We start from the raw sequence: 23,974 nt of genomic DNA, 5'->3' as shown, positions 1-23,974 counted from the left end.
TGCTTCAGATGTTTAAACTGTGGAACAATCGCATCCACAAGCCAAAGTTGCAGTGTTATGTAAATTATATTTTCTTCCTTCTCTTCATATTGCTAAATGTTAGAGGTGTGGCTTTCCTGACTTTCCTTGGGAAAGAGAGTTCCAGAATGGGAACTTCATCCTCACTAAGAAGCAAGAGTGACAAATACTTCAAAAGGAAACTTCCTTTCAACAATTCATTGTCTAGAGCTTGAGTTAAATAAAAGCTAAAAACACAACTAAAACCTGACAGCTTCTATCCCAGTCTGATTAAAACTCTTACCACTCCCAGATTTCATTTTTATGACAACCATAATCCTCCAGTTCTCAAGACTTTCACGAAAAAGATGAAAAGTAAGACGTAATTTTTCTGATGTACAAAAGAAGGACAGGAAAGACCTTTTGAGAAGCTTTTTCTGAAAACCCTCATCAAAAAGTACACAAATACCATAGTGTGAATCTCTTGCAATGATAGCAGTAAAATTCACATGGATTTCAGTGGGATTATTTATCCAAACTGGCCAGTACAGAAGAAAAGAAAATCGAACTCTTCTTTTTAAAAGAAAAATAAAATTAATAGCCTATTCTTAAAATAAACCAGCACCATAGCAGTCTTGCTGCTGTCGTGACCCTGCAGGTGCTGGAGGGATGATTTTCCCAGAAGATAAATTCTTCCAGCAAGTCAGATGCAAATGGCTGTTTATTTTATACACAAAAAGCAAGGAATAGTCTTCATCCAGACCAGTTAAGTTTTTTCCAGGAAAAACAGCTGCTTGTTATACATCTAATATTTCTTATTTTTGTCCTACTAGCTCCTTAATGGACAGAGCTCCTTCCCTTTTAAACCTGCTGCTAGTTTCCCTAGGATGCAATGCTACATTTCATAGTACTAGAAACTTCCCGTACATACATTTACATGCCAAAACCAGCTCCTCTGCTTCTCTTTTAGAGGGAAGAACTTTTTCAGCAAAATGTTTCACATATCTTAAACTATAAGTACGTGCTTAAGTCTTCTTCAAGTCAGCTCAAAATATATGTATCTTATGCTAGATAATTAACATAAGCACAAGATTAGAATTAAGAATATGCTAAAATGTTCCTCTTGAATCAGCCTCAAATTCTAACTTTCCCACAGAAATTCATAACAGGCTAAGTTTTAGGGACAAATCCTGCTCTTTCAGCCACTGCCAGCATGTGGAAAACACACTTTAATGAGTGACATTTGTGGGCTCACTGTGGCCTTCTCTGTTCATTGTTTTATGCAGGTGCGTGTGGCTGTGCAAAGTGACATTGCAAAGTGTCACTGCTTCTGCCAACTCATTCTCCCCCTCACAGCCCAAAACGACTGTCCCAGAGGGAAGGCAGAAGTGTACTGGTTCTGGGGGAGAAGTGACTTTGCAGAGTGCATCTCATGCTCCACCTGGACCATTTTTACAAGGTCCCTGGGTCCCCCTGGGTTTTGAAATCCCCCAAGCATCACATGCACAAGACTATCTGCTAAGCCACAGCCAACAGTATTGCACCTCAAACTGTTTTATAACAGCACTCTCAGAGTTTCATTGCTAAATCTATTCAGTCACTGTGCAAGGATGAATCTCATGTTTGAGTTCAGCCCCCAGAAAACCATCCCAAAGGCAGGTCAGGACCATATGTGATATGGAGGATCTCAGCCTCCCGGAGGAAGAGTCAAGCTGCCTTGCCCTCCAGCCCTGCCATCTCTTTTTAGAGCAGCTGTCTGTCACCCAACCCATCAGCCTCACTGGCCACAGACCCTTCTTTGTGCTCTGGGAGAAGGAAGAGAGCAAGGTTAATCACTGAAAAACAATAACTGATATAAACAGGACGGGTGCTGATTACTGTGAACTCCTGAAATCCAGCCCAAAGAATGGCTGCTCCAACCCTACATAGCAACGGTTTCTAAGTACCGCAAGCTGCCCCCCACTCTGGTGAGATTTAACACAATAATAGTAGACTTTAAGACTGCACAGATTTATATTCTCTCAGCTGATTTTTCAGTGAATTATTTAAAACTAACTGCTATTGCTCTGCAGTCCAAGCAGCAGGACTTACAAGTATTTTATTATTTCAGAGGCTTTTATCAGAGTGATAATATAATTAGTGCAGTTGGGAAATTCCACCACAGCCAGCAGAAAATGAGGGAGCTGCGTGTGGCAGCCCCAGCTCACAGCCGGTGTGGCTCCCTGTCCCTGACAGGCGAGCTAATGTGCCTGTAAATTCCTCCTGACAGCAAACGCATCCCGGCATCAAAAATGACAAAACACCCAAACCATGGAAGAGTGACAATCAAACAGCTTCCATAGCACAGAGGCTGCACCAGGAGAAAACAGGCAGAGGCAGGTTGGATTAAAGCCAAGGACTTGCTCCGAGGCTGAGTAGAAAGCACCCCTGTTTACACTTAGAGGAGGCAGAGAAACCAGCAGAAATCGCCTTGGTTAATGGGCTGTCCTATGGTGAATTAAATGGGCAGGATTCTGGCTTATTAAGAGCCTCCTAGGAAAATCATCACCCGCAGGTGCTGTTCTGTTCAGAGATATTCCTACAAAAAGACTCTTGAGTTTTTGAGGGAAAAGGCCAGGGCATCAGAGGGAAAGGAGCCTTTCATCATAATTTCACTAATCACATTTTCACCTTCAAAATTATAATCACAACCATCACCCAAATGTACGTATTAAAGGCAGCTGTCTGTCAGAGAAATCACCCATGTCTTCCCAAATGTAAATCATCTGAGGAGCCGGGTGGCAGCATAGCCTTAATGTGAGCTATTGCTGCAAACTGCAGGACTGGGAGGGTTTGGTCTCCCGGGCAGCTGTTGCTAATGGAACATGTGCGCTGTGTCCCCATCTAGCTGCTGAACCACTGCAAAGATAAAAGCCTCATCTTAATAACTATCTTTTTCAACTCAGCTGAGAAAAGCCCGCACAAGTTTTCTCCTCACTTTTCAGGATGGCTTCTGATTTCCAAAAATGCCAACTGACCAAGATGTTGCTGGCTTAGTCGGAGCACTCGTAGGTGGCTCTGGTTGAACAGGGAAGAAAAGCAACACCCGGGGAGCAGAGAGGGTTGGCAGGGGTCATAAAATCCGGGTGCTTCATTAGAGGCCCCTTTCAGCAGAGCATATAAACACACATCTCAATTGCAATGATGTTAATGGGATTTAAACACATGCCTAGGAACTGTGATGAGCAGAGCTGATTTGTTCACATAAGAGCCTGAGAGAACTTTTCCTTTCTTCATGCACCAGAACCTCTTTAAAATCAGTGTGTTTATGCATCCATGCATGTGAAGAAGGAGAGTTACCCTTCAAAAATCCATGTATTTTTTCATCAGAATATATTCTAGGTGAGCAGGCCAACAGCACTTTGACAGTTTTGACCCCTTTCACACATTTCTTCACTTGGAGAAGCTTATTGTTTTTCTCTCGTTGTCACTAGGCGAAATATATGATGCCAGGTGCTAATAAAAACAAACAAACAGAGGGAGAAAAACAGAGAGAGAGAGCAGAAATGTTTCTGATTTGGCATGTAACAAATGACCTGGAACCTCTTTTGTGATCATAGCAAACGGCGAGAAGACTGGGAGCGATCAATCTTCGTGCGATTAAAAGAAGGAGGCTACAGGCTGCGGGAGAACATCCTGTTCCATCTGTACGTGAGCACATCACCCTGTGGAGACGCACGCCTCAACTCCCCCTACGAAATCACAACCGACTGTAAGAAAAAAAATCTTTCCTCTCCTTTTTCCCCTTTGCATGTTCTTTTTTTCTTTTTTTTTTTTTTAAGATCAGTCCTTCTTTCTTCATTTGCTTCCAGAAAATGTGTTTCACTCAGGAGCAGAAACATTGTGGGCTGCATGGCGTGTGTGTGTGCAACTGGTGCTTAGTCCCACGTACTGGGGGAAGGTGTGCAGGGAAAATCAGAGCTGGGCAAGGCTATCTGAAAGGGGCTTGTAGCATGAAGGGTGTCCATCTCTTCTCCCCAGTAGCAAGTGATAGGATGAGAGGAAACGGCCTCAAATTGTACCAGGGAAGGTTCACATTGGATATTAGGAAAAATTTCTTCACAGAAAGGATTGTCAGGCATTGGAACGGACTGCCCAGGGAAGTAGTTGAGTCACCATCCCTGGAGGTGTTTAAAAGATCTGTAGATGAGGTTCTTAGGGACATGGTTTAGTGCCAGAGTTAGGTTATGGTTGGACTCGATGACCTCGAGGGTCTCTTCCAACTGAAATGATTCTATGACTCTAAGGCAGTGGCAGACTGCTCTGCATGCCCCAGGCTCACTGTCTGTGCTAGGGAACCCATCCTTAACAGCCTAGCAGGAAATAAAACCCTGGCAGTAAATAAATGCCTTGGGAAGGATCCTTACGATCTAAGAGACAGCTGGAGGAACAGCCATGGGCTGGACCAGAGGATCAGGTCTCCAGCTGGGGATACATGGATTTTTCTCAAGGTTTAGGCAGTACATATGGGTCGAAGGGCTGCATTTACACCAAACCTGAGCTATCCAGGCTGCAGCAGCTGAAGTCTGAGGCATAGTGATATGGTATGATACGACACGATACGATACGATATGATATGATACGATAAGATATGATACGATACAACATATCTGTAGTGTTGGTTGAAGGTCAAAGTCTCTCCAAATACCACACGCGTTTGCAGCGCATAATGTCAGGACCCTGCCTATGTCGGGTCAGTCACATGGTCACTGCATGGCAGGTGGACTAGATGGAGCCCACCAGGCCAGCCTGGGAGTCCCTGGGCCCATACCTACGGCATTTAAGCAGAAATATGGTTTTCCAGGGGTTTCTCCTCTAGAGAGAGAGGATCCTCCAGGTGGGGAAAAAAAAAAAACAAACAGGTCTTGAAACAGTGTGGATGAACCAGTGTGGACCTGCAGAGCTTGTTGTCCATGAAGAGACATCCCACCTCCACCACATGACCCAGTACTCTCATCTCCTCACCCTTCAAACATGCCTATCCCTGTCATTACCCCACCATGACAGGGGCATGTCCTTGTTGTGTGTCCACTGCACCAGTTTTGCCCCTGCCAAGCCCCAGGGAATGCCCCCAAAAAGGGACAGGAGACTCGAGAGGTCTGTGTCCTGTTATCACACGTGTCTGTCACTCCATGATCCAATGCACAGTGCACAAGGTGCACTCTTATCTCTGCCCCTGGGTATTGCTCCTCACACATGCATTTTACAGTGCTGTAATAGCCATAGTGCTGGATGCTAAATGTACAAATAATGAGAAATGGTCCTTGCCCTGACTACCTTGAATGTGAAGCAGGCAGGACAGAAGAATAGATAGACAAGGAAGCATAGACGCAGGAATGTAAAATTAATCATCCAAGGTCACACAACGACCTCACTTCCTCACGGGCAAATCCATCAGACGTTAGTTTCACTCCTGGTTCTTATTTGTACAAGTTATTTATTAACGATTAGGTATTATTCTCCCCAGACTGGAATCTTTTTGTCATGTGTGAAAAAGCAGCTTGCTGGGGCGAGAAAGCAGAATGCACCTATTCAGAGAGGAAATATACTTCCTTCCCTGGCATGATTTCTACATTTTGTCAGCAGGGTTTATTAAACGAAGAAAAGAAAATAAATGTTTAAAAGGCAAACAGCAAATTGACAAATTTCTGATGAGGTAACAAAACGAGGAGACATCACATCACCTGAAAAACAAAATTAAAAATTAAAAATGTGCCTATCAACATAAAAAACAAATAGTGATTTCTTGCCTCCCACTTTATGTGTTTATCAAGAGATATCTAAAAAGGCTTTATACCTGGTTAGAGTCCCTCACGTTTTCTAGAGGGTAGGCTTCCTGGGGCAGCCCTCGCTTGACATCAGGAGTGGAAGCACCAAAATTTGTAATCATTTCTGAAACATGATCCATTCTCGAAAACAACCGAAGGCTGTCCAGGATGGTTTCTGCTCTTTCATGCATGAGGAAGCGGGTGCTCTGGGCAACTGATGGCCGGTGCTGCCTATTGCTGTGCAGCTGAACCTCATGGCTCACGGATTGCTTCAGACAGCACATAAATCTGCCAGCTAATGAAGGAATGCTTCTTTAGATAATGGTACCTGCAGGAAGGTGTGTTGAAAAATACGTAGTCATGCAACACCTGACAGTCGTACAGTAAATGTGTAGGTGGTCACAAACAAACTTTTGATGTCAGTTATTACACCAACTATTGTCCCAATGCAGAAGCTGAGGCAGAAAGGGCTCTGTGGCTTACCCAAGATTACACTGTGATTCAGTAGCAGGACTTGAGGGGCCACTACATCTGGTTCGTATTTCACTCTTTTAAGCAGATCCCTCTACCTTTGTCCTGTGCTCTAAAAATAATTTAGCACTGTATAAAAAGCCATGTGGCCAAAAGCTCTCCTTCAGTGAGATAAGCATTTCCTTTTAGCTCATATTATCCCAGAGACATCTGGGAAGATAAGTATTTTATAATGTTTATCATTCAGATCTTCTTTTTTTTTTAACTAAAGAAATAACCTTTCTTTCATCCAGTAACGACAAGAAACTCCAGATGAATGCTGCTTCATTTCTTAAACAACAAAGACACCTCTCCTAGAGCTAGCGCAAGCCATCAAACAGTACTGATTATTCTCTAAAGATGCATTAACATTTAAAAACGGTGTCTCACCATGTGGTTTCTGGTTTTGCAAAGGAGTATGATAAGCCTTTATCAATATAGGGAGTGAGTGAAATCCATTTCTCAAATCTCCTTCCAAAAATTTCGTATTATCCACCATGTCTTCCCAGCACCCTCAGGGAGGCCTCATATTTCCTTCTTATGAGCTTTGTTGTGGTAGGGAAGGAGATAAGCTAACATGTGCTTGCAACCCAGTTTACATCTTACTAGATAGTGCAGGGCACCAAGTTAGCGGCACGTGTAAAAGCCTGACCTTACCATGGTTCATGTGAATATCTGCGGTGCAGAAGAGAGGTCCAGGGAGCCTGCACCCCTGTCAGGTTCATGCAAGAAAGTGAGAGATTAGGGACAGAACCATAAAATCTCGTTCTGATTTGCAACGATGCCCCTCTTGGGTCAGAGGTGAGCTGACTTGTTTGTTGATATGTGCTTAGGCAGCTCCAAAAGAGAGGTAAAATCCAGCCGGACCAGGGCTGCTCTGAGCATGGGAGGAGGGATTCTACTTCTTTTTTGGTGTCTATAGGTCACAAAGCTGGAAGAGCTTATGGGGGCATTTAAGAAAAATGGGGGCATTTAAGAAAAATTGGAGCTTTGGGAGAGGCAGGAACAATCTGAGAGTAGGTGAGGAGGCTGAGGGGAGAGGTGCAGAAGCAGGTGACAGTAGGAGAGGAGACCAGCCAGGGTCAGTGGTGGTGTAGGAATAGGAGGCTGGGAAATGCCAGGGGAGTTTCAGACAACTGTGAGATTTTTTATGGGTTTGTCCTGGCTCATTGTCTCCAGCCAGTCTCCTTCCCAAGACTCTTTTCTCTTCATCATTTTCCAAGCTCACACACAAGGTTGTAGCACAGGTATATGGTGAAGGGGCAGCATGTTCCCAGTGTCCTCACCACCCCCTAATTGTTCCTTCACACACCTAGCTTCTGCCCATGCTTCAGTTCAGTGCTGTAGGTCAGAGAGCCTGGGATAATATCTCTTTTTCTGGTACCTTCTCCCTTCATGTACATCCAAGCAATGTATGACTGGATTTATGACTTCTGAGGGCAGTGTCACAGTACCAATTTAACATGGGTTTCCTGGAGGTTTCAAGGGGGCTGATGCTTTACTCCACTCCAGTGAGGCCCCACCTGGACCACTGTGTCCAACCTCAGAGTCCTCCGCACAGGAAAGACATGGACCTGTTGGAGGAGGGCCAGGGAAGGGCCATGAAAATGACCAGCCTGGAGAAGAGAAGGTTCCAGGGAGACCTTATTGCCACCTATCAGTACTTAAAGAGGGCCTATAAGAAAGATGGGAACAGACTTTTTAGCAGGTCCATTGTGATAGGACAAGGGGTGATGGTTTTAAACTAAAAGAGGGTAGATTCAGATTAGATATAAGGAAGAAAGTTTTTACAAGGAGGGTGATGAAACACTGGCCCAGCTTGCCCAGAGAGGTGGTGGATGCCCCGTCCCTGGAAACATTCAAGGCCAGGCTGGATGGGGCTCTGAGCAACCTGATCTGGGTCAAGATGTCCCTGCTCATTGCAGGGGGGTTGGACTAGATGACTTGTACAAGTCCCTTCCAACCCAAACTATTCTATGATTCTATGATTCTGTTTTCCATTACAGCACACACACTCCAGCTCACGAGGTGGAGCTGCAGCCATGGAGGCAGATAGCCCTGCTATATTTGATGCATATTTTACACCTTCTCCTGAATCTAGGGCAAACCACGGAATAATCAAGCCCTTGATTTGCTAAAGTGCCTTCTTAGCTAATTTAAGGCTTCTTGACTCACTGGCTTTTTTTTTTTTTTTTAAGAGCCTCTTGAAAAGCAAAATTATTTGCTTAAAAAAATGAGCTAATAAATCCTCCACTTCCGTGCTCCTCCTTCCCTGGATGGATTTTACCTCATTGCCCACCTTTCTTCTAGAGATGCACTCTCTCTTTTTTACTACATGGATTGCCAAACAGACAAACAGAATCTGCCCCAGGGCTTGTTTCCATTCTTCTCCCCTGGGCTGCTTTTCTATCTCTTGCTAACATGCTGTATTGCCTTGTACCATTGACTCCCTGATAGCCCAGCTCCTGTTTTATCCCACGCTCCCTTTAGGTCTGAAACACACCATTGCATCTGCTCCACATGGGGTCTTCCTCCTGCTTGTCTATTAACCTACAGCTGTGCTGAAGCTCTCATGCACACACATTTGACAGAGCTCTCATCTAAACAGGATCCGCTTGCAACCACGTGAGCTGGATCATTGCCTTGGTAGGTGGTGTGATGGGGAGAAGATGTGCTCTGCAGTTTTCAGAGAAGTTGAGGAACTGAAGAGTACCCAGAAAGACAAGTTTGCATTTCCTACTTCAAGTGTACTTTCACTGTGCGAACCTGTGATTTCCCTGCTTGTGAGTCTGGCCGCTGGATTTTACATCCAATTCTCAGATAAAATGTTCTCTTTTAACCCCCAAATCTCAGGCTGCATCAAAGGGTTGCCCTGCTCACACCAGAGGCTCCTCACTCTGTGTTCAGATGGGGCTGACCCAGATTGCATCAGTGTACGAATCCTAGATCAGAGTCCCTGGAAGTCATATCCTGAGCAGAGTGGCTGAAGAGAGACAGATTCAAACAGAAGTCATCTAAGGAGCCTGTCCATCTCCAAGAGATGGACACAAATAATCTCCTGCGACTGTCAGGAGACGCTCAACCCCAGAGCTCTGCATTCAGGGTCTTGCAGGCAGATATTAGAATGCAAATATGATGAGGATGGCACCTGGGCTAAAATAGCTCTCAAAAGCATTGGGCTTGATGAACATTATTGGATGTGCAAAGGGAAGAAACCTGTACCTTCCTTCTGCCAATCCCATGTTCTATTTAAATGGACAAATTCTGTTCTTGTGAGTAGATGATAAAGACTGGAAAGCATTGCAAGAACCATCTAAATAACTCAGTGATCTGAAATTAGATATCTGTAACTACAAGAAAATGCAGGTCCTAACAAGTTGATATACTGTCCCTGTTACAAAAATAGAGAGAAATCAACCATAGGTCATCCCCTGGGCTTGGACACTATTATTTGTTTCTGTTGTACAAGTGCTCTCAGGTATCGTATCGCTCTGTCGTGGCCTCCTGCAGCTTGGGAGATCATATTGGAAATTTGTAGCTATTCAGGGCATGAAGCAGCTTCCTCCTAGGCTGTAAAGTTGATTTTATGCTGATGAATGGCCTGTCTGTGGAACTGGGATGAAGGTGCATTATTTTCCTATTTTTCATATGACTGAGCAGAACAATACCTTGGGGGACCTCAGAACAAAATTATCATAGAGAACCATGCCCGGAAGTAACATTAAAAAAAAAAATGCATGCAACACTGTAGGCTGTAATGCTGAACACTGCCTCAGGAGAAATAATCCTAGCACTGGATGAATTATTGTGGTCAGTCCAGATTGCTTTGTCATGTAAAGGATGCTGCAGAAATTGCAGACACAGCATGAGGCCAGTGGATTACTTCAGGGACTAGGAACTGGTTATTAAAGAAGGTGAGGAGAAGTTGTCCTTTCACTTCATTAAGGCTGAACTAAGATGGAACCAAAAGGTTTGGGTTTGGGGTATGGGCACAGCACCTTTTGTGAGCCTCCTTTGAGATCAAGTCCTGTTGAAGTGATGACCCCTTCCTGCATGTACCACTGACACAGCCTCAGTTTACCCAACTAAATACAGAGGAATACAGAGAAAATACAAAGACTTTCCAGAGTTAACTATAAGCTGCTCTATCAAGGAGCTTGTGTCTCGTCTCAGGACTCTTAGTAGTCAGCAGTTTTTTATGTAATTGTCCTGTTTTCTAACTCAAACCTCCCACACTGCTGAAATACTCTTCCAGAGTGCAGCTGCTTTCACTCGAGGTAACCTGGGAGGGAAAGCACAATGACAGGACTGTCCCCTCTGGTTAGTGCTCTCCATCACTTACACACATCACCCATGGCTGGGAGCAGAGGTGAAGCACACTCCTGGCCAGGATGGATGAAGATGATGGCAGAGCCCAGCCCAGCCCAGCCCTCTGTCCCTCCAAGCACTGCAGGTCTGTGCAGTGGTCTGATTTAGCTCAGGGCTTCGCAGCTGTGGAGAGGGTGCTCTGTGTAGCCAGTTCAAAGATTTCTTCCCAACATTCAACACAAGTCCATGCTCGGGCTGTGGAGGAGCCTTCTTCTTCTGGGGAAGGTGGGCAAAGGGATTTCAGGAAAAGTGTGGCTGAGAGCGATCAGTGGGACCCTGGGACAGGAGGGCCACAGTGATGATGGGAAAATCTGGGGAGAAGAGGGTCTGTGATGTTTAGCTTTGATGGGGTAGTGGGCAAGAGACAGCAACATAAGGCCTGTGAGGGGTGGGAGTCTCTGGAAAGCTTTGAGATGAGTGGACCCCCTCTCCTTCTTCCAATGCACAGCACTCACACAGGACCTTCAGGCGCTGGCTTGAGCCATCTCCAGTGCTGCAAGAAGCTTTTCCTTCCCCAGCATCTCCTGCTCACTCCCTGCTCATCCAGGGCTTGCAGAGGAGGGAGAGAATGGAGGAGGGAGGAAAGGTTTGTGTTGGGGGACCAGGACAAGTAGAGACGGGGACTCGCCCAAGCCCTTTGCTGTGAACCCTGCAGCCCTTCTGATGCCACCTGAGGGAAAAGCTGCAGAAACAGTAGCTGTTGCATCTCCACCCTCAGATGGACCCATTGCTCAGACAAAGCAGCAGTGCCAGAGGGTCTGCAAATACATGGTCCATGTGTTGTGGCTACTGGAAATCCCATCACCTTTGGTAATCCAAAGGAGAGGTCTGACGCCCTACACAGCCTGCCATGCTAAGCCTTTCGCCCATCCCTGGGGTCAGCTCTAGCCCTGAAACCTGACAGAGAAACCAGCTGTCTCCAGGCTTAGAAGAGCACTCATGAGTTTATTGTTGGTATTATCATGCTAGACCCCAGAATGCACCTCTCAAAGAGGCTCTCGTTTTGCTGCATTGGAAGTGCAAAAACTTTCCATCCCGATGAATCAGCCTATGAAAGTTTGCCATTGCTTCATGTTTTGTTATTAATATCCACCAGGCTCGGTAGTTATGTTTTTAGTGGCATTTTGCTAAAGCTGGCTAGTGAATAACCACTTCACTTCATGAGCAACTTCCAGGTCTCAAAGTACTGACTGGCTGGAAAGAAATCAAAACTTGTCAGGCAAATTTTTTAAATAAAATAATTGTGTGAAATTGGTATCGCATCCTGTCTTTTTCATGTCTCCTGATCAGCAGCACAGTAACAAGGGGTAGAAAAAACCCTATTCAGTTTCCTTCCATGCCTAGTTCAGGACGAGCTTTTTCATTCAAGCCCACTTAGGCTCGAAGAAAAACTTGAACATGTATCTCCCACGTCCTGGATCAGGACTTCATTGAATTCACTGTCAGCTGAGCTAGAGAGCTCCCTTTCTTCAGTCTCTGTTATAAAACTTTGTCAGAACTGATACATCATGAGAAAATTCTTCAGCTTTGATAATGCATTGAAAATGTCCCAATTCCCTCCCCTTGTGATATTCTTGGCTGGTTTTGCTTATTTGGGTATTATTTTTTCAGGAGGAATTTTAAAGTAGAAAATAATATTCTTTAGAAGGATGTGTCACTGCAGTGTGTGTCTATCTGGGAAAAGAGAAAGAATATGCTGGAAACTATGGATTGCTCAAAGCCAGCATTGGCCACAGCTTTGAAAAGCTTTCATGTAAAGCAAAATGTGTTTGTTAGAATTCAGGAAAACAGGTTTCCACAGCTATAATCAGATCCTAATTTCAACAGAATGCTTGAATTGCCAAAGGGAATTGCACTGTATTTATTGATTCTGCTTTGTTATGGGTTTTGCTGCTTTGTAAAACACTGCATTTGGACACGATGTTCAGATGTGATAAAACGGCTACACTAGTCGGCAAAAGGCCATGGCTGAGAAGCTTTCAGAACAGTAGCAGAAAATTTCACCAAGAAAAGTTGTTTGTCCCCAGATTTGTTCAGGACAAGGAACAATGATATCTGAAGTTCTCCAAGGTCCTCTGCAGCAAGGATGAAGAGACCACACGCTTCAGGACATAGATGTCCCAGCTCTACCTACAACATCCGATAGCCTGCTAGAGATCTGCGCCTAATTACAGTACATATTTTGGGTGGAACAGATCAAAACATAGTTGGAAAAAATCCCTGTGGGTAAAAACTACACACACACAGTTCTTTTTGGTCTAATTTACCCTTCCACTGAGTGGGAGTCACAGGTGAAGTTCATGAGCTGAGTTTTGTAAAGTTCGTTAGGCAACTCCAGGTCCAGTTAAGATCTCTGTGGGACTTGTGAGAGTCCTTAGCCTTCTGGAGAGTTTCTTGCAGTCTTATGAAGAGAGAAACCTGAAGACAGCTGTGTAAGAGCGACAAACTATTTCATCCTAACCATGACACTGGTGGTACTTCTCTAACTAGCCTTGAGCAACTCACCTTACTCTGGTCATTTCTACTTCCATACCTGTAAAATGGTAATAAAAGATATGCAGCTGTCACAACTTTGAGGAAGGGCAATCAGTGCTCAGAGCAGGATATTGAAATGAAAAGCACTATGTATTCTGAACACTGTTGTATCATCATTCAGAATAATTTAGTAATTGCAATCCATAGGTTTTTAAGGCCAACAGGGACTTTTTCATAATGATCTAGATTGAATTTCTCCAGCTAGAAGCTGAAGATGAGCTAGGGTACATCTGGTGATACAGCAGGAACCACAGCCTCTCTAGGCTCATTCCAGCCACAGTGAGGCTGAATGTCTGTCAATGTTACTGACAGATTGCTGTTGTTTCTGTCTCATGGGGTTCATTTTCTGTTTTCTTATTTTGCTGACTTCTTTCACAACATTTTTCTTAAATCACTCTTGAAGATCTCAATTTCCAAACAACAACAAAAATCCCAAAGCCACATGAATAACAGCATGTTTTGTTGATAAAAGAAAGAGGGTTATGATGAATAACACATTCCCTTTACGTTTGTGTAAACTTTTTGATTAAAACATGGCAGGGGAGAGAATTGTCACCAAATGGGCAATTCCAGTGATGTTGACAATTTTTCACGCAAAGTATATTTAAAAGATAGAGCCTAGCTTTAAGAGAAAAGAGTTTTCATTAAAAAAAAAAAATAGGAAGAAGAAACAATGACGCATAGCTTAGGACAAAGGTGAACAACTAATCCCCGCTGGCCCTTGGCTGATGGGGCATCTCACTCTCTGGATGCTGCCTCCTGTCACTGCCCTGGCTTTGCTCGGCCACTGACCAGGCACTAGCAGCAGCTCCTCACACTGTCAAAGATGAGCTGGTCATGGCTGAACATCAGCTAATGTGCCCTCATCTCTGGTGAAGAGTCTCATGAAGGCTTCAGAGGCAGAAGCTTTCTCCATTGTGGAGTTCGTGGTGCCAGCACAGCCCTCTGCCAGGTCTCCAGACTTCGCTCCGCGGGGGCAGCTGCACTTCCAAAGCAACGGCATTGTACATCTGATTTTAGATGAGAGGAGCAATTAGTAATTAAATGCAATAATCTCGAACTGTTTGAGTTGTACTTTTCTTGATTGCCACATGCACAGAATCTTAATTCCACTCATAAACCTCGTGCTTTTGACTTCAACATACTAATGCATTTCTACTCCAGAGCAGGCTGGAATCTGTAGCCTGGGCTTGTAGGTGGCATCAGGGATGTCCCCCATGCCTGACCCAGTACTGCTCATTCTTCTTTGCCTGTAACAATTATTTACAACTCTTAGTGGAAGTGGTCCATGACTTTATTGACAGCAATTTTTTTGAAAGATAATTTTAACTAGTTACTCACATTTTGATCCCAGGGGCTCCTTAAAGACAGACATTACAGAAAACTAGTTTGTAGGGTACATATTTTGATCTATTTATCAGATTTTTTTTTTGTCCCAAGGGTCTAAATTTCGCTGAGAGACCAGGGCTTACTTGGAAGCTAGTCCAATGGCAAAAACCATTTCATGTGTTATAGTGTCATTCTTCACTCTAGCAGTTAGTTTCATGAAGGCATTCTAGCACCTCTCCCTAAGATGAGCATGCAACACATTTCATATTATTCTACAAAAATAATGAAAAGTCTTTGTAAAAGTGTTATGTCACCTGAACAGATGAAATTTCCCCTCTCGGTGATGATATATATATATGGAGGCATTTTGGTGGACCAAAATGAGGAGTTTTCATTAAAACACTCAATTGTGAGCTTTGATGGGGTACCATTCTTACATTCTTCTACAGTTACTATCTCTAACTACACAGTTCAAACCAAAAGAAAACACAATTCAATTACATGTACTTAAAACAGATAAGGACAAGCAATGCAGTCATTTCTTTTCTGTTCTTTTGGATTCAAACTTCAAATTTTTCCCATCGCTGATCCTTTTGATGAGAGATGGATTAAATGTCACATATTGATGAGCTTTGAATGGGCAAATTGGCTTTGCTTTCACACCTTGCCTGTACATCACTTGAAACTATTGGCAGATGAAAAAATATGGAAAAAGTAGAAAGATTCGGAAATGTTATTGGAAGAGTAACGATGAGGAGAAAGAATTACGTGCTGAAGGTAACATCTTTGATCAGGTCATGGGATACCTGATAGCTGTCCAAAACCAGGATTTCAGCCAGGAAAGATGCAGGGAGAAGGAAAAAGATAAAAGAAGTTCAATTTCAACTGTTAATTTCAGTTTCACAAACTGCAGGTGTCTCAGGTTTTGTAACATTCTCACACAAAGTATATGTTTAGTATTTATATTTGTATATAGGGCTTAACGGCACTGTCCAAACCCCAGATCTGAACTGAACTCCACCACAATGTGGTAGGCGCTACATGGCTCTGGGAGTGAGCACATCTGGGGCTGCATTCAGATGCAATAGCCCTCCTGGCCCATATTCAAAAGCCATATCTCAACTTTGAGAGATTCATGGCAATGTACTTTTAACCCATGCAAAGGCGAGTACTTGTGGTTCCTCCTGAGAAGGACGCATCCCTGTACTCACCACAGAGGCAGCTCCAGAGACCCTCAGACAAGACCACAGCTTTTACCTGCCTGACCCTCGGTGTGAGGAATCCTGCCCTCCGGAGCCACAATTCAGCTTTGCACACTGTGAGGGGGACTTATTCTTTTTTTCTAAATCCAGTCTTCTTTCAGAATATCCCTAAAGTTTCTTGCTTTCAAATACTGGCCCATTGTGTTTTAGCCTTGCTCTCTGCTGGTCACTAAAGCACGACGCAGCAGAGATTTATCTGACCAGCCACCCTACCCAGCATAGGAGACGCATCCAAAGCCTTCAGGTGCCGTGATGCTCACTTTGGCACTCCCAGAAACAGCAATACCATGCATTTATTCAGCATCTGCTTGAGGAAGGTGCATCTCTAATAACCGTCAAAAAAAAAATACAAATACAAAGATGTTAACACTTCTCTTTCCACCTCTTTGTTTCAAACCACTCTAAGGAAGCTTTATAAACTACGCCGATGAATGGAGGATCCAGCACTGAAGAAAATGCAAGATAGGCTGTTTTATTTCTTCCTTCATGAGGAGAGAACAGCCTCCACTGAAGCAGGGAAATAGAAAATGAACCTCTGAGGCAGTCATGCAAAATTTCAGACAGAGCCTTACTCGTGTGATTCTGTTTAATCACCGTCCATTTCCTCTTCACTCTTCTACTAAATAATAAATATGGAGTGGCTTTCTTCATTAACATTTGAGCCAGAACTGGTCCTGGAGAAAATATGAAAATAAGGGGTGAGCCTTGAAATCAGTGGGTTTCACTGATTTTAAATACAGGGCACCTGTGTTAATTTATAATCCAATAATTAACAATCCAGTGCCTTTTTATCTTAGGAACTCTCAGGAGTAATTTCCACATCTGAGTGTAGCACACATCATAAATCCACTCCAAATGATTTTTAAATTTGTCCTTTCCAATTCCGGTTTGAATTGACATTTTGTTCTGGTTGAAGTGGCATCCTCAGATGCCTTCTCCCCTGCAATTAGCTGAGATTAAGCAGTTGGAGAACCAGCACAGCAAAGATCACAAATGCTCATAGTCACTGATGCTTTGATCATACTGAACAGCAGTAGGCTGTAGTTTGTGACTTTAAATTGCATAAATAAATATATTTCTGAGACTGCTTTAAAATTATCTGTAGCAGGCTGTGCCAGCAAGTGGACTGTATTTTTTTACTGCTGGCAAGCAGCTTATGTGCTAGAGTCTGTCGGCAGCTTCAGTGCAAAACACATGTGGCCTCATCTTTGTTAAAAATTTGTATCTTCCTGCTCTACTTAATGACATGCTAAAAAAAAAAGTGCGTTTCAATTGTGGATCTGGATTTATTTAGTTGTTGTTAATCTGAAAGTATTCAGATCTGTGGGTTATTAGTATTTTATATAAACACTACAGATCATCTTTTGGAGCATGTGCGCCGGCTACCCCAGTAGCATGAGCAGCCTGAGACAGGCAGTACTCCATAGGGTTTTAGTCACACCCTATCCATTGAATTTAACAGCAGTTGAGCAGCTAAAACCCCTTATCAGTGCTGTGGATGTGTATCCCAGGGTGAGCGTACACCAGCCACGGCTGCCTGAATCGTATCAGCTAATGCCGTCTGCTCGGCTGCACCCTGGGCAGAGTGCGCGTTACGGGGAGCAAAGTTTGACACATGGGCTGAGTTAATATGAGCATTTGGAAACTGAGACGATCTCTGCACTGGCACATACTTCCTAAATGCTTTTAAAAATTTATTATTCAGTTTCTGGTACTTGCAGGCCAGGGCTGAGATGCTACAATAACAACCAGGCATTCAATACTTTGGCCTTTGTATTTCCTTTGGTGCTGGGGGAAACTGAGAAGACCAAGCAGACATACAAAAATTTAAATAAGGAGACCCTGAAGTCTCACAGAAATGTTCCAGATCCCTTTCCCCTCAAATTGTTTGCCTATACTTTAAATTCCCCAAGTGTTCAACAGTTGTTTGCAGGACTACTGCTTCTTCTTCTTCCCCTGAATTGGCTCTTTATCTCTGCCAGCATGTTGTGGGATGCTTTGGCCCTCACTAGGTAACATTTACATAGTGAAATCAAAGTCACATATACCATGCGATGCTCATCTTCTCATGCAGTCACTAAAATTTCCTAGCAGTTACGTGTCCCTTTGCATGTATGCAAAATGTAGCTGTATCAACATGGTGAACTGCCTGAAAAAGAGAGTAATGTAGGAGATCAATGCATCCAGAGAGGAAGGCCAGAGTGGGAGCTGAGAAAGCAAGTGGAATGCAGAAAGAGATGGGAAATGGCCTAGCAAGTGAAAATATTCTTCTAAAAAAGTGGGGAAAGAAATACTAAAAATTTATTTTGTCCTGGGGGATTTCCAGTAGGTGGACTACTGTGGCAGAGCTTTATTGAAAGAGGACCATCTGTTTTTCATAAATCGTTTTTGAGCAGTACCTTTAAAAGAATTTGCAGAAGAAGGAAGCATGATTATCTTCATTATACCTGTGGGAAAGCTTAGGAAAAGAGAACTGATTTGCTTAAAGTCAAACTCTGTCCCAGCCGGAACAGCAATAGGCTCTTGAGTCCCTCTTCACTGCTTCCCTGGCAGAGGTCTAGCTCTGCCGTGCCATCAGTTCTCAGTCTGTGCAGACTAAGGCAAAGTGGGTTTGCTATGCATTTCTCGCTGTTGCTCAGCTAGATGTGTTTGCTAAGCAGAAGTGATCACTTTCACCTTTTGTTTTCCAAATTTCATGGTACCTTTCTCACGACTGTGGTTTAATAGCAAAAAATGCTGTGCACCACTGCTTCAAGTTTTCAAAAAATTAGTTTCTCCACAGAGTCCCAAGAAAAATATGGACCAGTTCCCAAATAGCTAATCCCATCCAAAGAGCAACCTCTGAACGACACATCTCACACAAGAGGGATGCACATGGGAACGGCACACTTGACCATGAAAATGGTTTCCCAACATTGTTGGCACATCCAAGCAATTGGACAGGAGAGGGATCTAAGACATTTCTGAGACTTTGGCACTTTTACTTATTGAATTTTTTTTATTTGTCCATTGGCTCTTCCCAGTTTCCCTCAGAATCAAAGTCTGAGAAGTCACAATACTCCAAGTCTGGTGGTTACTGAAGTGTCTCAGCTGTGGGGTGCTCTGTGACAACTGGGCACGAGTGCCCCTGCAACCCCCACGGGGACACCACTGCTGATGCAGATGGCAGTGCAACAACCATTCTCCCCCAAACTTGATTCCCAAAGCAGCACTAACAAACCCAGAAGTATTTGCAAACTTTTTGGATACGATGGAGCCTGCTTTTGGGTGGGAATTGGTTTCGACCATGGCCAGTCAATCCAATTGGTGCGTGGTCCAGCCTGCTGCTGGCACAAACATCCCCACCTTAAATTTTAAAAAAGCAGGAAGGAAGCCAAAGGCCATGATCAGTGGGGGCTCGACCGCCCATCTGCTGGCAGGTCACAGCCAGCTTTGCTGTTCTACACGTGTTCGATACCTCTGCTAATCCAAATGGGCCAAAGAGATTTATTTTCCCAATCCCCTTTTGTAAACCATCCATTGGCAGCAGCCAAAGCCAGGCAATTGCTTCCACCAGAGCTTGCAGCACAGGAAGCACTCATAGAAAGCAAAGACAGTAAAAAATGACCAAGGGAGAGAATGAGTGGCTGGGGAGCTTGCATGGACCCAGCTGCTTGTGGCCATAGATTCCATCAGCCCTACAGCCTGTGACACCCCAGTGTCACCCGGTGCCAGGAACCAAGGCGGCCTCTCAGCCCACTGAGGAGCATCACCATCACGAGCAGGAGCCTTCTGATCCAGCTGAGGGGCAGGCCATGGAAAAACACACTGCAGAGTTGGAAATGCAGGCAAAAGCCTCATGTCTGTAGAAGTACCACTCCTTTTCCTTGAAAGCAAAGGCCACCATGGACCATCTTCCTTTATTTTCGTTTGGGCTGGAGGGAAATCGTGAAAGGTCTGCTTCATGGAGGAGGTGTCCTCCAGTGAAATCCTCCAAGGGGAAGACAGCGAGCAGACCCAGAAGATTTCCTTGTTGTTCCTTGTTATTCTTTTACAACCAGATACCCAGGGGTGAAGTAGCAGTATAAAGAGGGTAAGAGTGATTTTGATACTGAGCTTCAGTTTTTCTCTTTTCATAAAAATCTGGGTGAAGTACTTTAGAAAAGTCATTATCTTTTGCACTTGCTGCCTATCTGCAGGACTCAGTTAAGTTCACTGCAGCATAGGACAAGTGCATTAGCTGCATACCCTGCACCACCCCAAAGTCAGATCAAATATATAATATTACTGAAGTGATGGATGGCAATTGCATTAAAGATACCAATATGACACAAGACAGGAGGGTACCTCACTATAGGGAGTCTATAGAGAGACTTTAAGCAAGCAATGAAGGACTAGAAAGTTTTGATTTGCTTTTTATCCAGACTGTAAAACTTCAGCTTTTGAGAATTTTCAATGAAAATTTGTGATAACGAACCAAAACCTCATTTCTGAAGTTATTCAGAAAATGCCACGGAATATCACACTAGAGTATTGGACTGGACTGTGCCATGCAGGATGAGTCTTTGATAACACTAATTGAACTAAGATTTTCCAAATATTCCCCTGACACAACTCAATCCTATAAGCATGGGTTAAAAACAAGAAATTGTACTGCTTCTTTAAAAAACAGAGCACCTCTCTTTTCAAAATATATTAGGGAGTGGGAATGGGAACATGAGGTCAGTGTGTGCTGTATGGAAGTTTTGATGGATGTGAAAATACTACCATGCTAGGAAGCACATACTTTTCTCCATTGGGCTGCAATCTCATCTAATTTTGCATCCAATTTTAAGGACCTCCACAGGTGGTTCTGCAAATGCAAACTATGGCATCAACACAGCCTCTCAGTTTCTTTCTAAAAACATTTAATTATTGCCGTTCTTGTGTTTATTTTGCCTAGTGAACAGCAGCAAGCACATAGTGAGAAAATACCGTGGGCACCTCCGAACGAAGATTGAGTCTGGAGAAGGAACCATTCCCGTCCGGTGTCACAACGCAGCTCAGACGTGGGACGGCATCTTGCTGGGAGAGCAGCTCATCACCATGTCCTGTACAGACAAAATCGCCAGGTACTGTAGCACTTGATGTTTATACATCACAAAACTCTTTGCACGTGGAAATGAAATTTGATGCCGCAAAGGGCTATAGGTACTGATGGGGAAGAGCTAGCAGGTGCTGACAAACCCCAGAGAAACAAAGACCTTCTTTGTATGTGAAAACAGACCATATAAATGGGATGGAATGTAAAGAGAACATTTTCCCAAATTCTCCATGGGTTGTTAGTTGCTTTTTACAGTGTGACAAAAATATAAACTCTCTTTGCAGCATTTTTTGCCAATAGAATTTGTGTGCAAATAAAATACATCCAGTCTGCCGTTATTGGATCATTTACCCCAAAAGTTGCAAACCAACCATCATGCAGATAAACTTAGCTCATCTGCACCCTGTTGGATAAAGTGCCCTAAAAGCTGCTAAGAATATTTCTACTATTTTGATTGTCATTGCAGAAGTCTCATATCACAGCTACGTCTGTGGCTTTCTTCTCTGTCCTGTAAATAGAAAACGTATTTGTGTCAAATAAATGCTGTTAACAAATATTTCATAATTATTCTGTGGCGGCACATAAAACATCAACACATTCACCATTGTCAATTTAAGGTGTTAACTAATAGCAAATGATGGCTATCACAAACTGAAAACAAAGTTTGTGTGTTTGGATGCATATTTATTATACTACTGGTATATAACTATACATACAAATACACTTATGGTCATAATTATATATCTGTTACATGCATTAGCTATAGATGCAGCCCTACATGTAAAATACATTACATTATAGCTATAAAAATCCAAATCTTATGATGAAATTCTCTAGTGGAATATCACGCCTAGGAATTCCATTAAATTACATCAGTCAAGAATTTGGCCCAGTTATTAAAGGCCAATATAAACATTATCTTTCAAAAAAGCAAAAAGCTTTTGTTGAATGCAAATGCATAAATTCTGCTTTTAGCTTTAACCGGATGACCTACTGAAGTTAAATTAGTCTGTGGGCTTAGCAAAGCATTTTGGCAGAAAAATGTATGACAACCAGCAAATGGACATACCAGCAGACTCACGAAATCTGCCCTCTGCTAAGTGTAATCATCACAACTGTTGTGTTTGCATGAAGGATAAAGAGCAACTTCTGCTGTAATGTTTTCATTTATTCATAAAGAGAGAACAGCAAACCCAAACTGTTTTCAGTGGATCTCATGCACTGTTTTAGATGCAGCTGGTTTGTCAAAATTCAGACTCATATGGGCTCAAAATACTAAACAAATTTAACTTTGAGAATGGAAATGTTGCACTTTCTGTGGTTTTGAATGTCATTAGCCAGTGAATTAAATATCAGCATTGCAAACAGCAAATCCCCATTTGCTATTGATGGGGATGTTGACTATGAGGCACAGTCTCAGAAGCTGCATTTTCTCCAAGCACATGTGCTGAGCACTTTCAGTGAATCCTTTCCTTGCTGCCACATAGCTAAAATATTGAAGCCTGTGAAGAAAAAAAGAATCTACTACAAAGTTTTTCCAGGATAAAAAAAATCTTTCAGGTCTCATCTTTGATATTATTATTGCAATATTGTATCAATCACTGCAATGTTTATTATTTATTTGAACCGTAACTCATGTGGGCATTGGATTTTCCCAGCTTTAAAAAAAAAAAAAAATCCACAATCCTTATTCCTTGCTTTGAACAGCAAATGTCTACTTTCACCGGTAAGGGATAGTTTAAACATAGGTGGAGAAAAGGGGTGGAAAAAGCAACATTTGTAGGAATGACAGTAGTGGTGTAACACTACAAATACTTCAGATGCTTGGACACTTCCAAGAGCTATGGGCTCCTTGGTCAGATTAAGAGCTCTGGTACAGGAAAAATTAGTAGAACAACTGCTGAATTAGCAGATTAAGAGAAAATATTAAGAAAGCATGGAGATTTAGAAATCGATGAAAGTTACAAGGAAGAAGGAATGGTCATTCCTAATAAAGGGGAAGGATGGAGATGGGATATTATCATAGAAGAGCATATTTATGGGTCTGGAAGTGATGGAAACCAGACAAGAGGGGCCCAAACAGGGATTTAGAGTAGAAAAATTCAAAGGAGAGAGCATAGACTTGAATGTAAAAAGGAAAAGAAAAAGAAAAAGAAAAAGAAAAAGAAAAAGAAAAAGAAAAAGAAAAAGAAAAAGAAAAAGAAAAAGAAAAAGAAAAAGAAGGAAAAAATAAAATAAAATAAAATAAAAAAATAAAATAAAATAAAGTAAAATAAAACAAAATAAAGTAAAATAAAATACATAAACCAAACTTTTCACTGAGAAAGGCAAATGGAGTCCAGAGAGTGCTGGGGCCATTGCCGCAGCATGTGCCATGGTGAAGGGTCTGAAAGCTTCTGGAGAAAGTGCACAAGGGTATCGGGAGATGTTCCCAGCCCTGGTTGCACTTGGAGGTCATGCCTTTCCCTTCCTTTCTCTCTCACGGTCACATTGTGAGACTTGGTTCTGCACTTTTATTTCCACCAGGCTCCTAATTACAACTATATGTGACATAACTTCAGTTAGGATCACAAGTTCTCATTTGGGAATCACTGTGCTAGTAAAAACAAACATTTTAACAAACTGTTAAATAAAAAGTCTGTTGCATGTCAGAAAGAAAGAAATCTCCTCAGGGCTAGCCACCAGTGACAACATTGCTGGAGATTTTTAGCTGCTATAAGTTTTATGTAAAGCTTGGCAAAGAGTGGTGAGAAGAGGTTTGGATATCTTCAATAAACTTTACCTCGAATTTCAGTTTACCACATTAAATATGATCTACGATCAACTTTTATCCTTATTGTCCTCACCTGTAAGGGGAGGAATCAAAGGTCTCTTCACCTGACCTTTGTTTCAGCACATATTGGGCTGTTTTCTGCCTTCTTTGCCTCTGGCCATAGCAAGTACAGGCAGGAGAAGAGTTTGGTGGATGAGGAGGTTGGTGTTCAAGGGCCCTTTCCCTGCTCCTGCCCCCACTGAAGAAATTCACATTTCAGACTCCAAATATTTGCTCTACCACAGTCAGCTGACTCTTCAAATGTCTTCAGGGTGCAGGAATCTGGTTGCAC

At 42.9% G+C, this 23,974-nt stretch overlaps 1 protein-coding gene across 1 annotated transcript in view; it reads left to right on the top strand.

Moving 5' to 3' along the window:
- ADARB2 (adenosine deaminase RNA specific B2 (inactive)) overlaps positions 1-23,974 on the top strand; it is a 109,729-nt gene that overhangs the window by 69,777 nt on the left and 15,978 nt on the right. Inside the window, exons 5-6 of the mRNA XM_065629258.1 lie at positions 3,597-3,748; positions 20,730-20,898. Coding sequence (XP_065485330.1) covers positions 3,597-3,748; positions 20,730-20,898 — 321 coding nt within the window. The remainder of the gene's footprint in view (positions 1-3,596; positions 3,749-20,729; positions 20,899-23,974) is intronic.

Source organism: Caloenas nicobarica, chromosome 2 (assembly GCF_036013445.1).
Source record: "Caloenas nicobarica isolate bCalNic1 chromosome 2, bCalNic1.hap1, whole genome shotgun sequence".
Taxonomy (NCBI): Eukaryota; Metazoa; Chordata; class Aves; order Columbiformes; family Columbidae; genus Caloenas; species Caloenas nicobarica.
The sequence above is the reverse complement of the archived record's forward strand: the minus strand, read 5'-3'. Positions and strand labels throughout refer to the sequence as shown.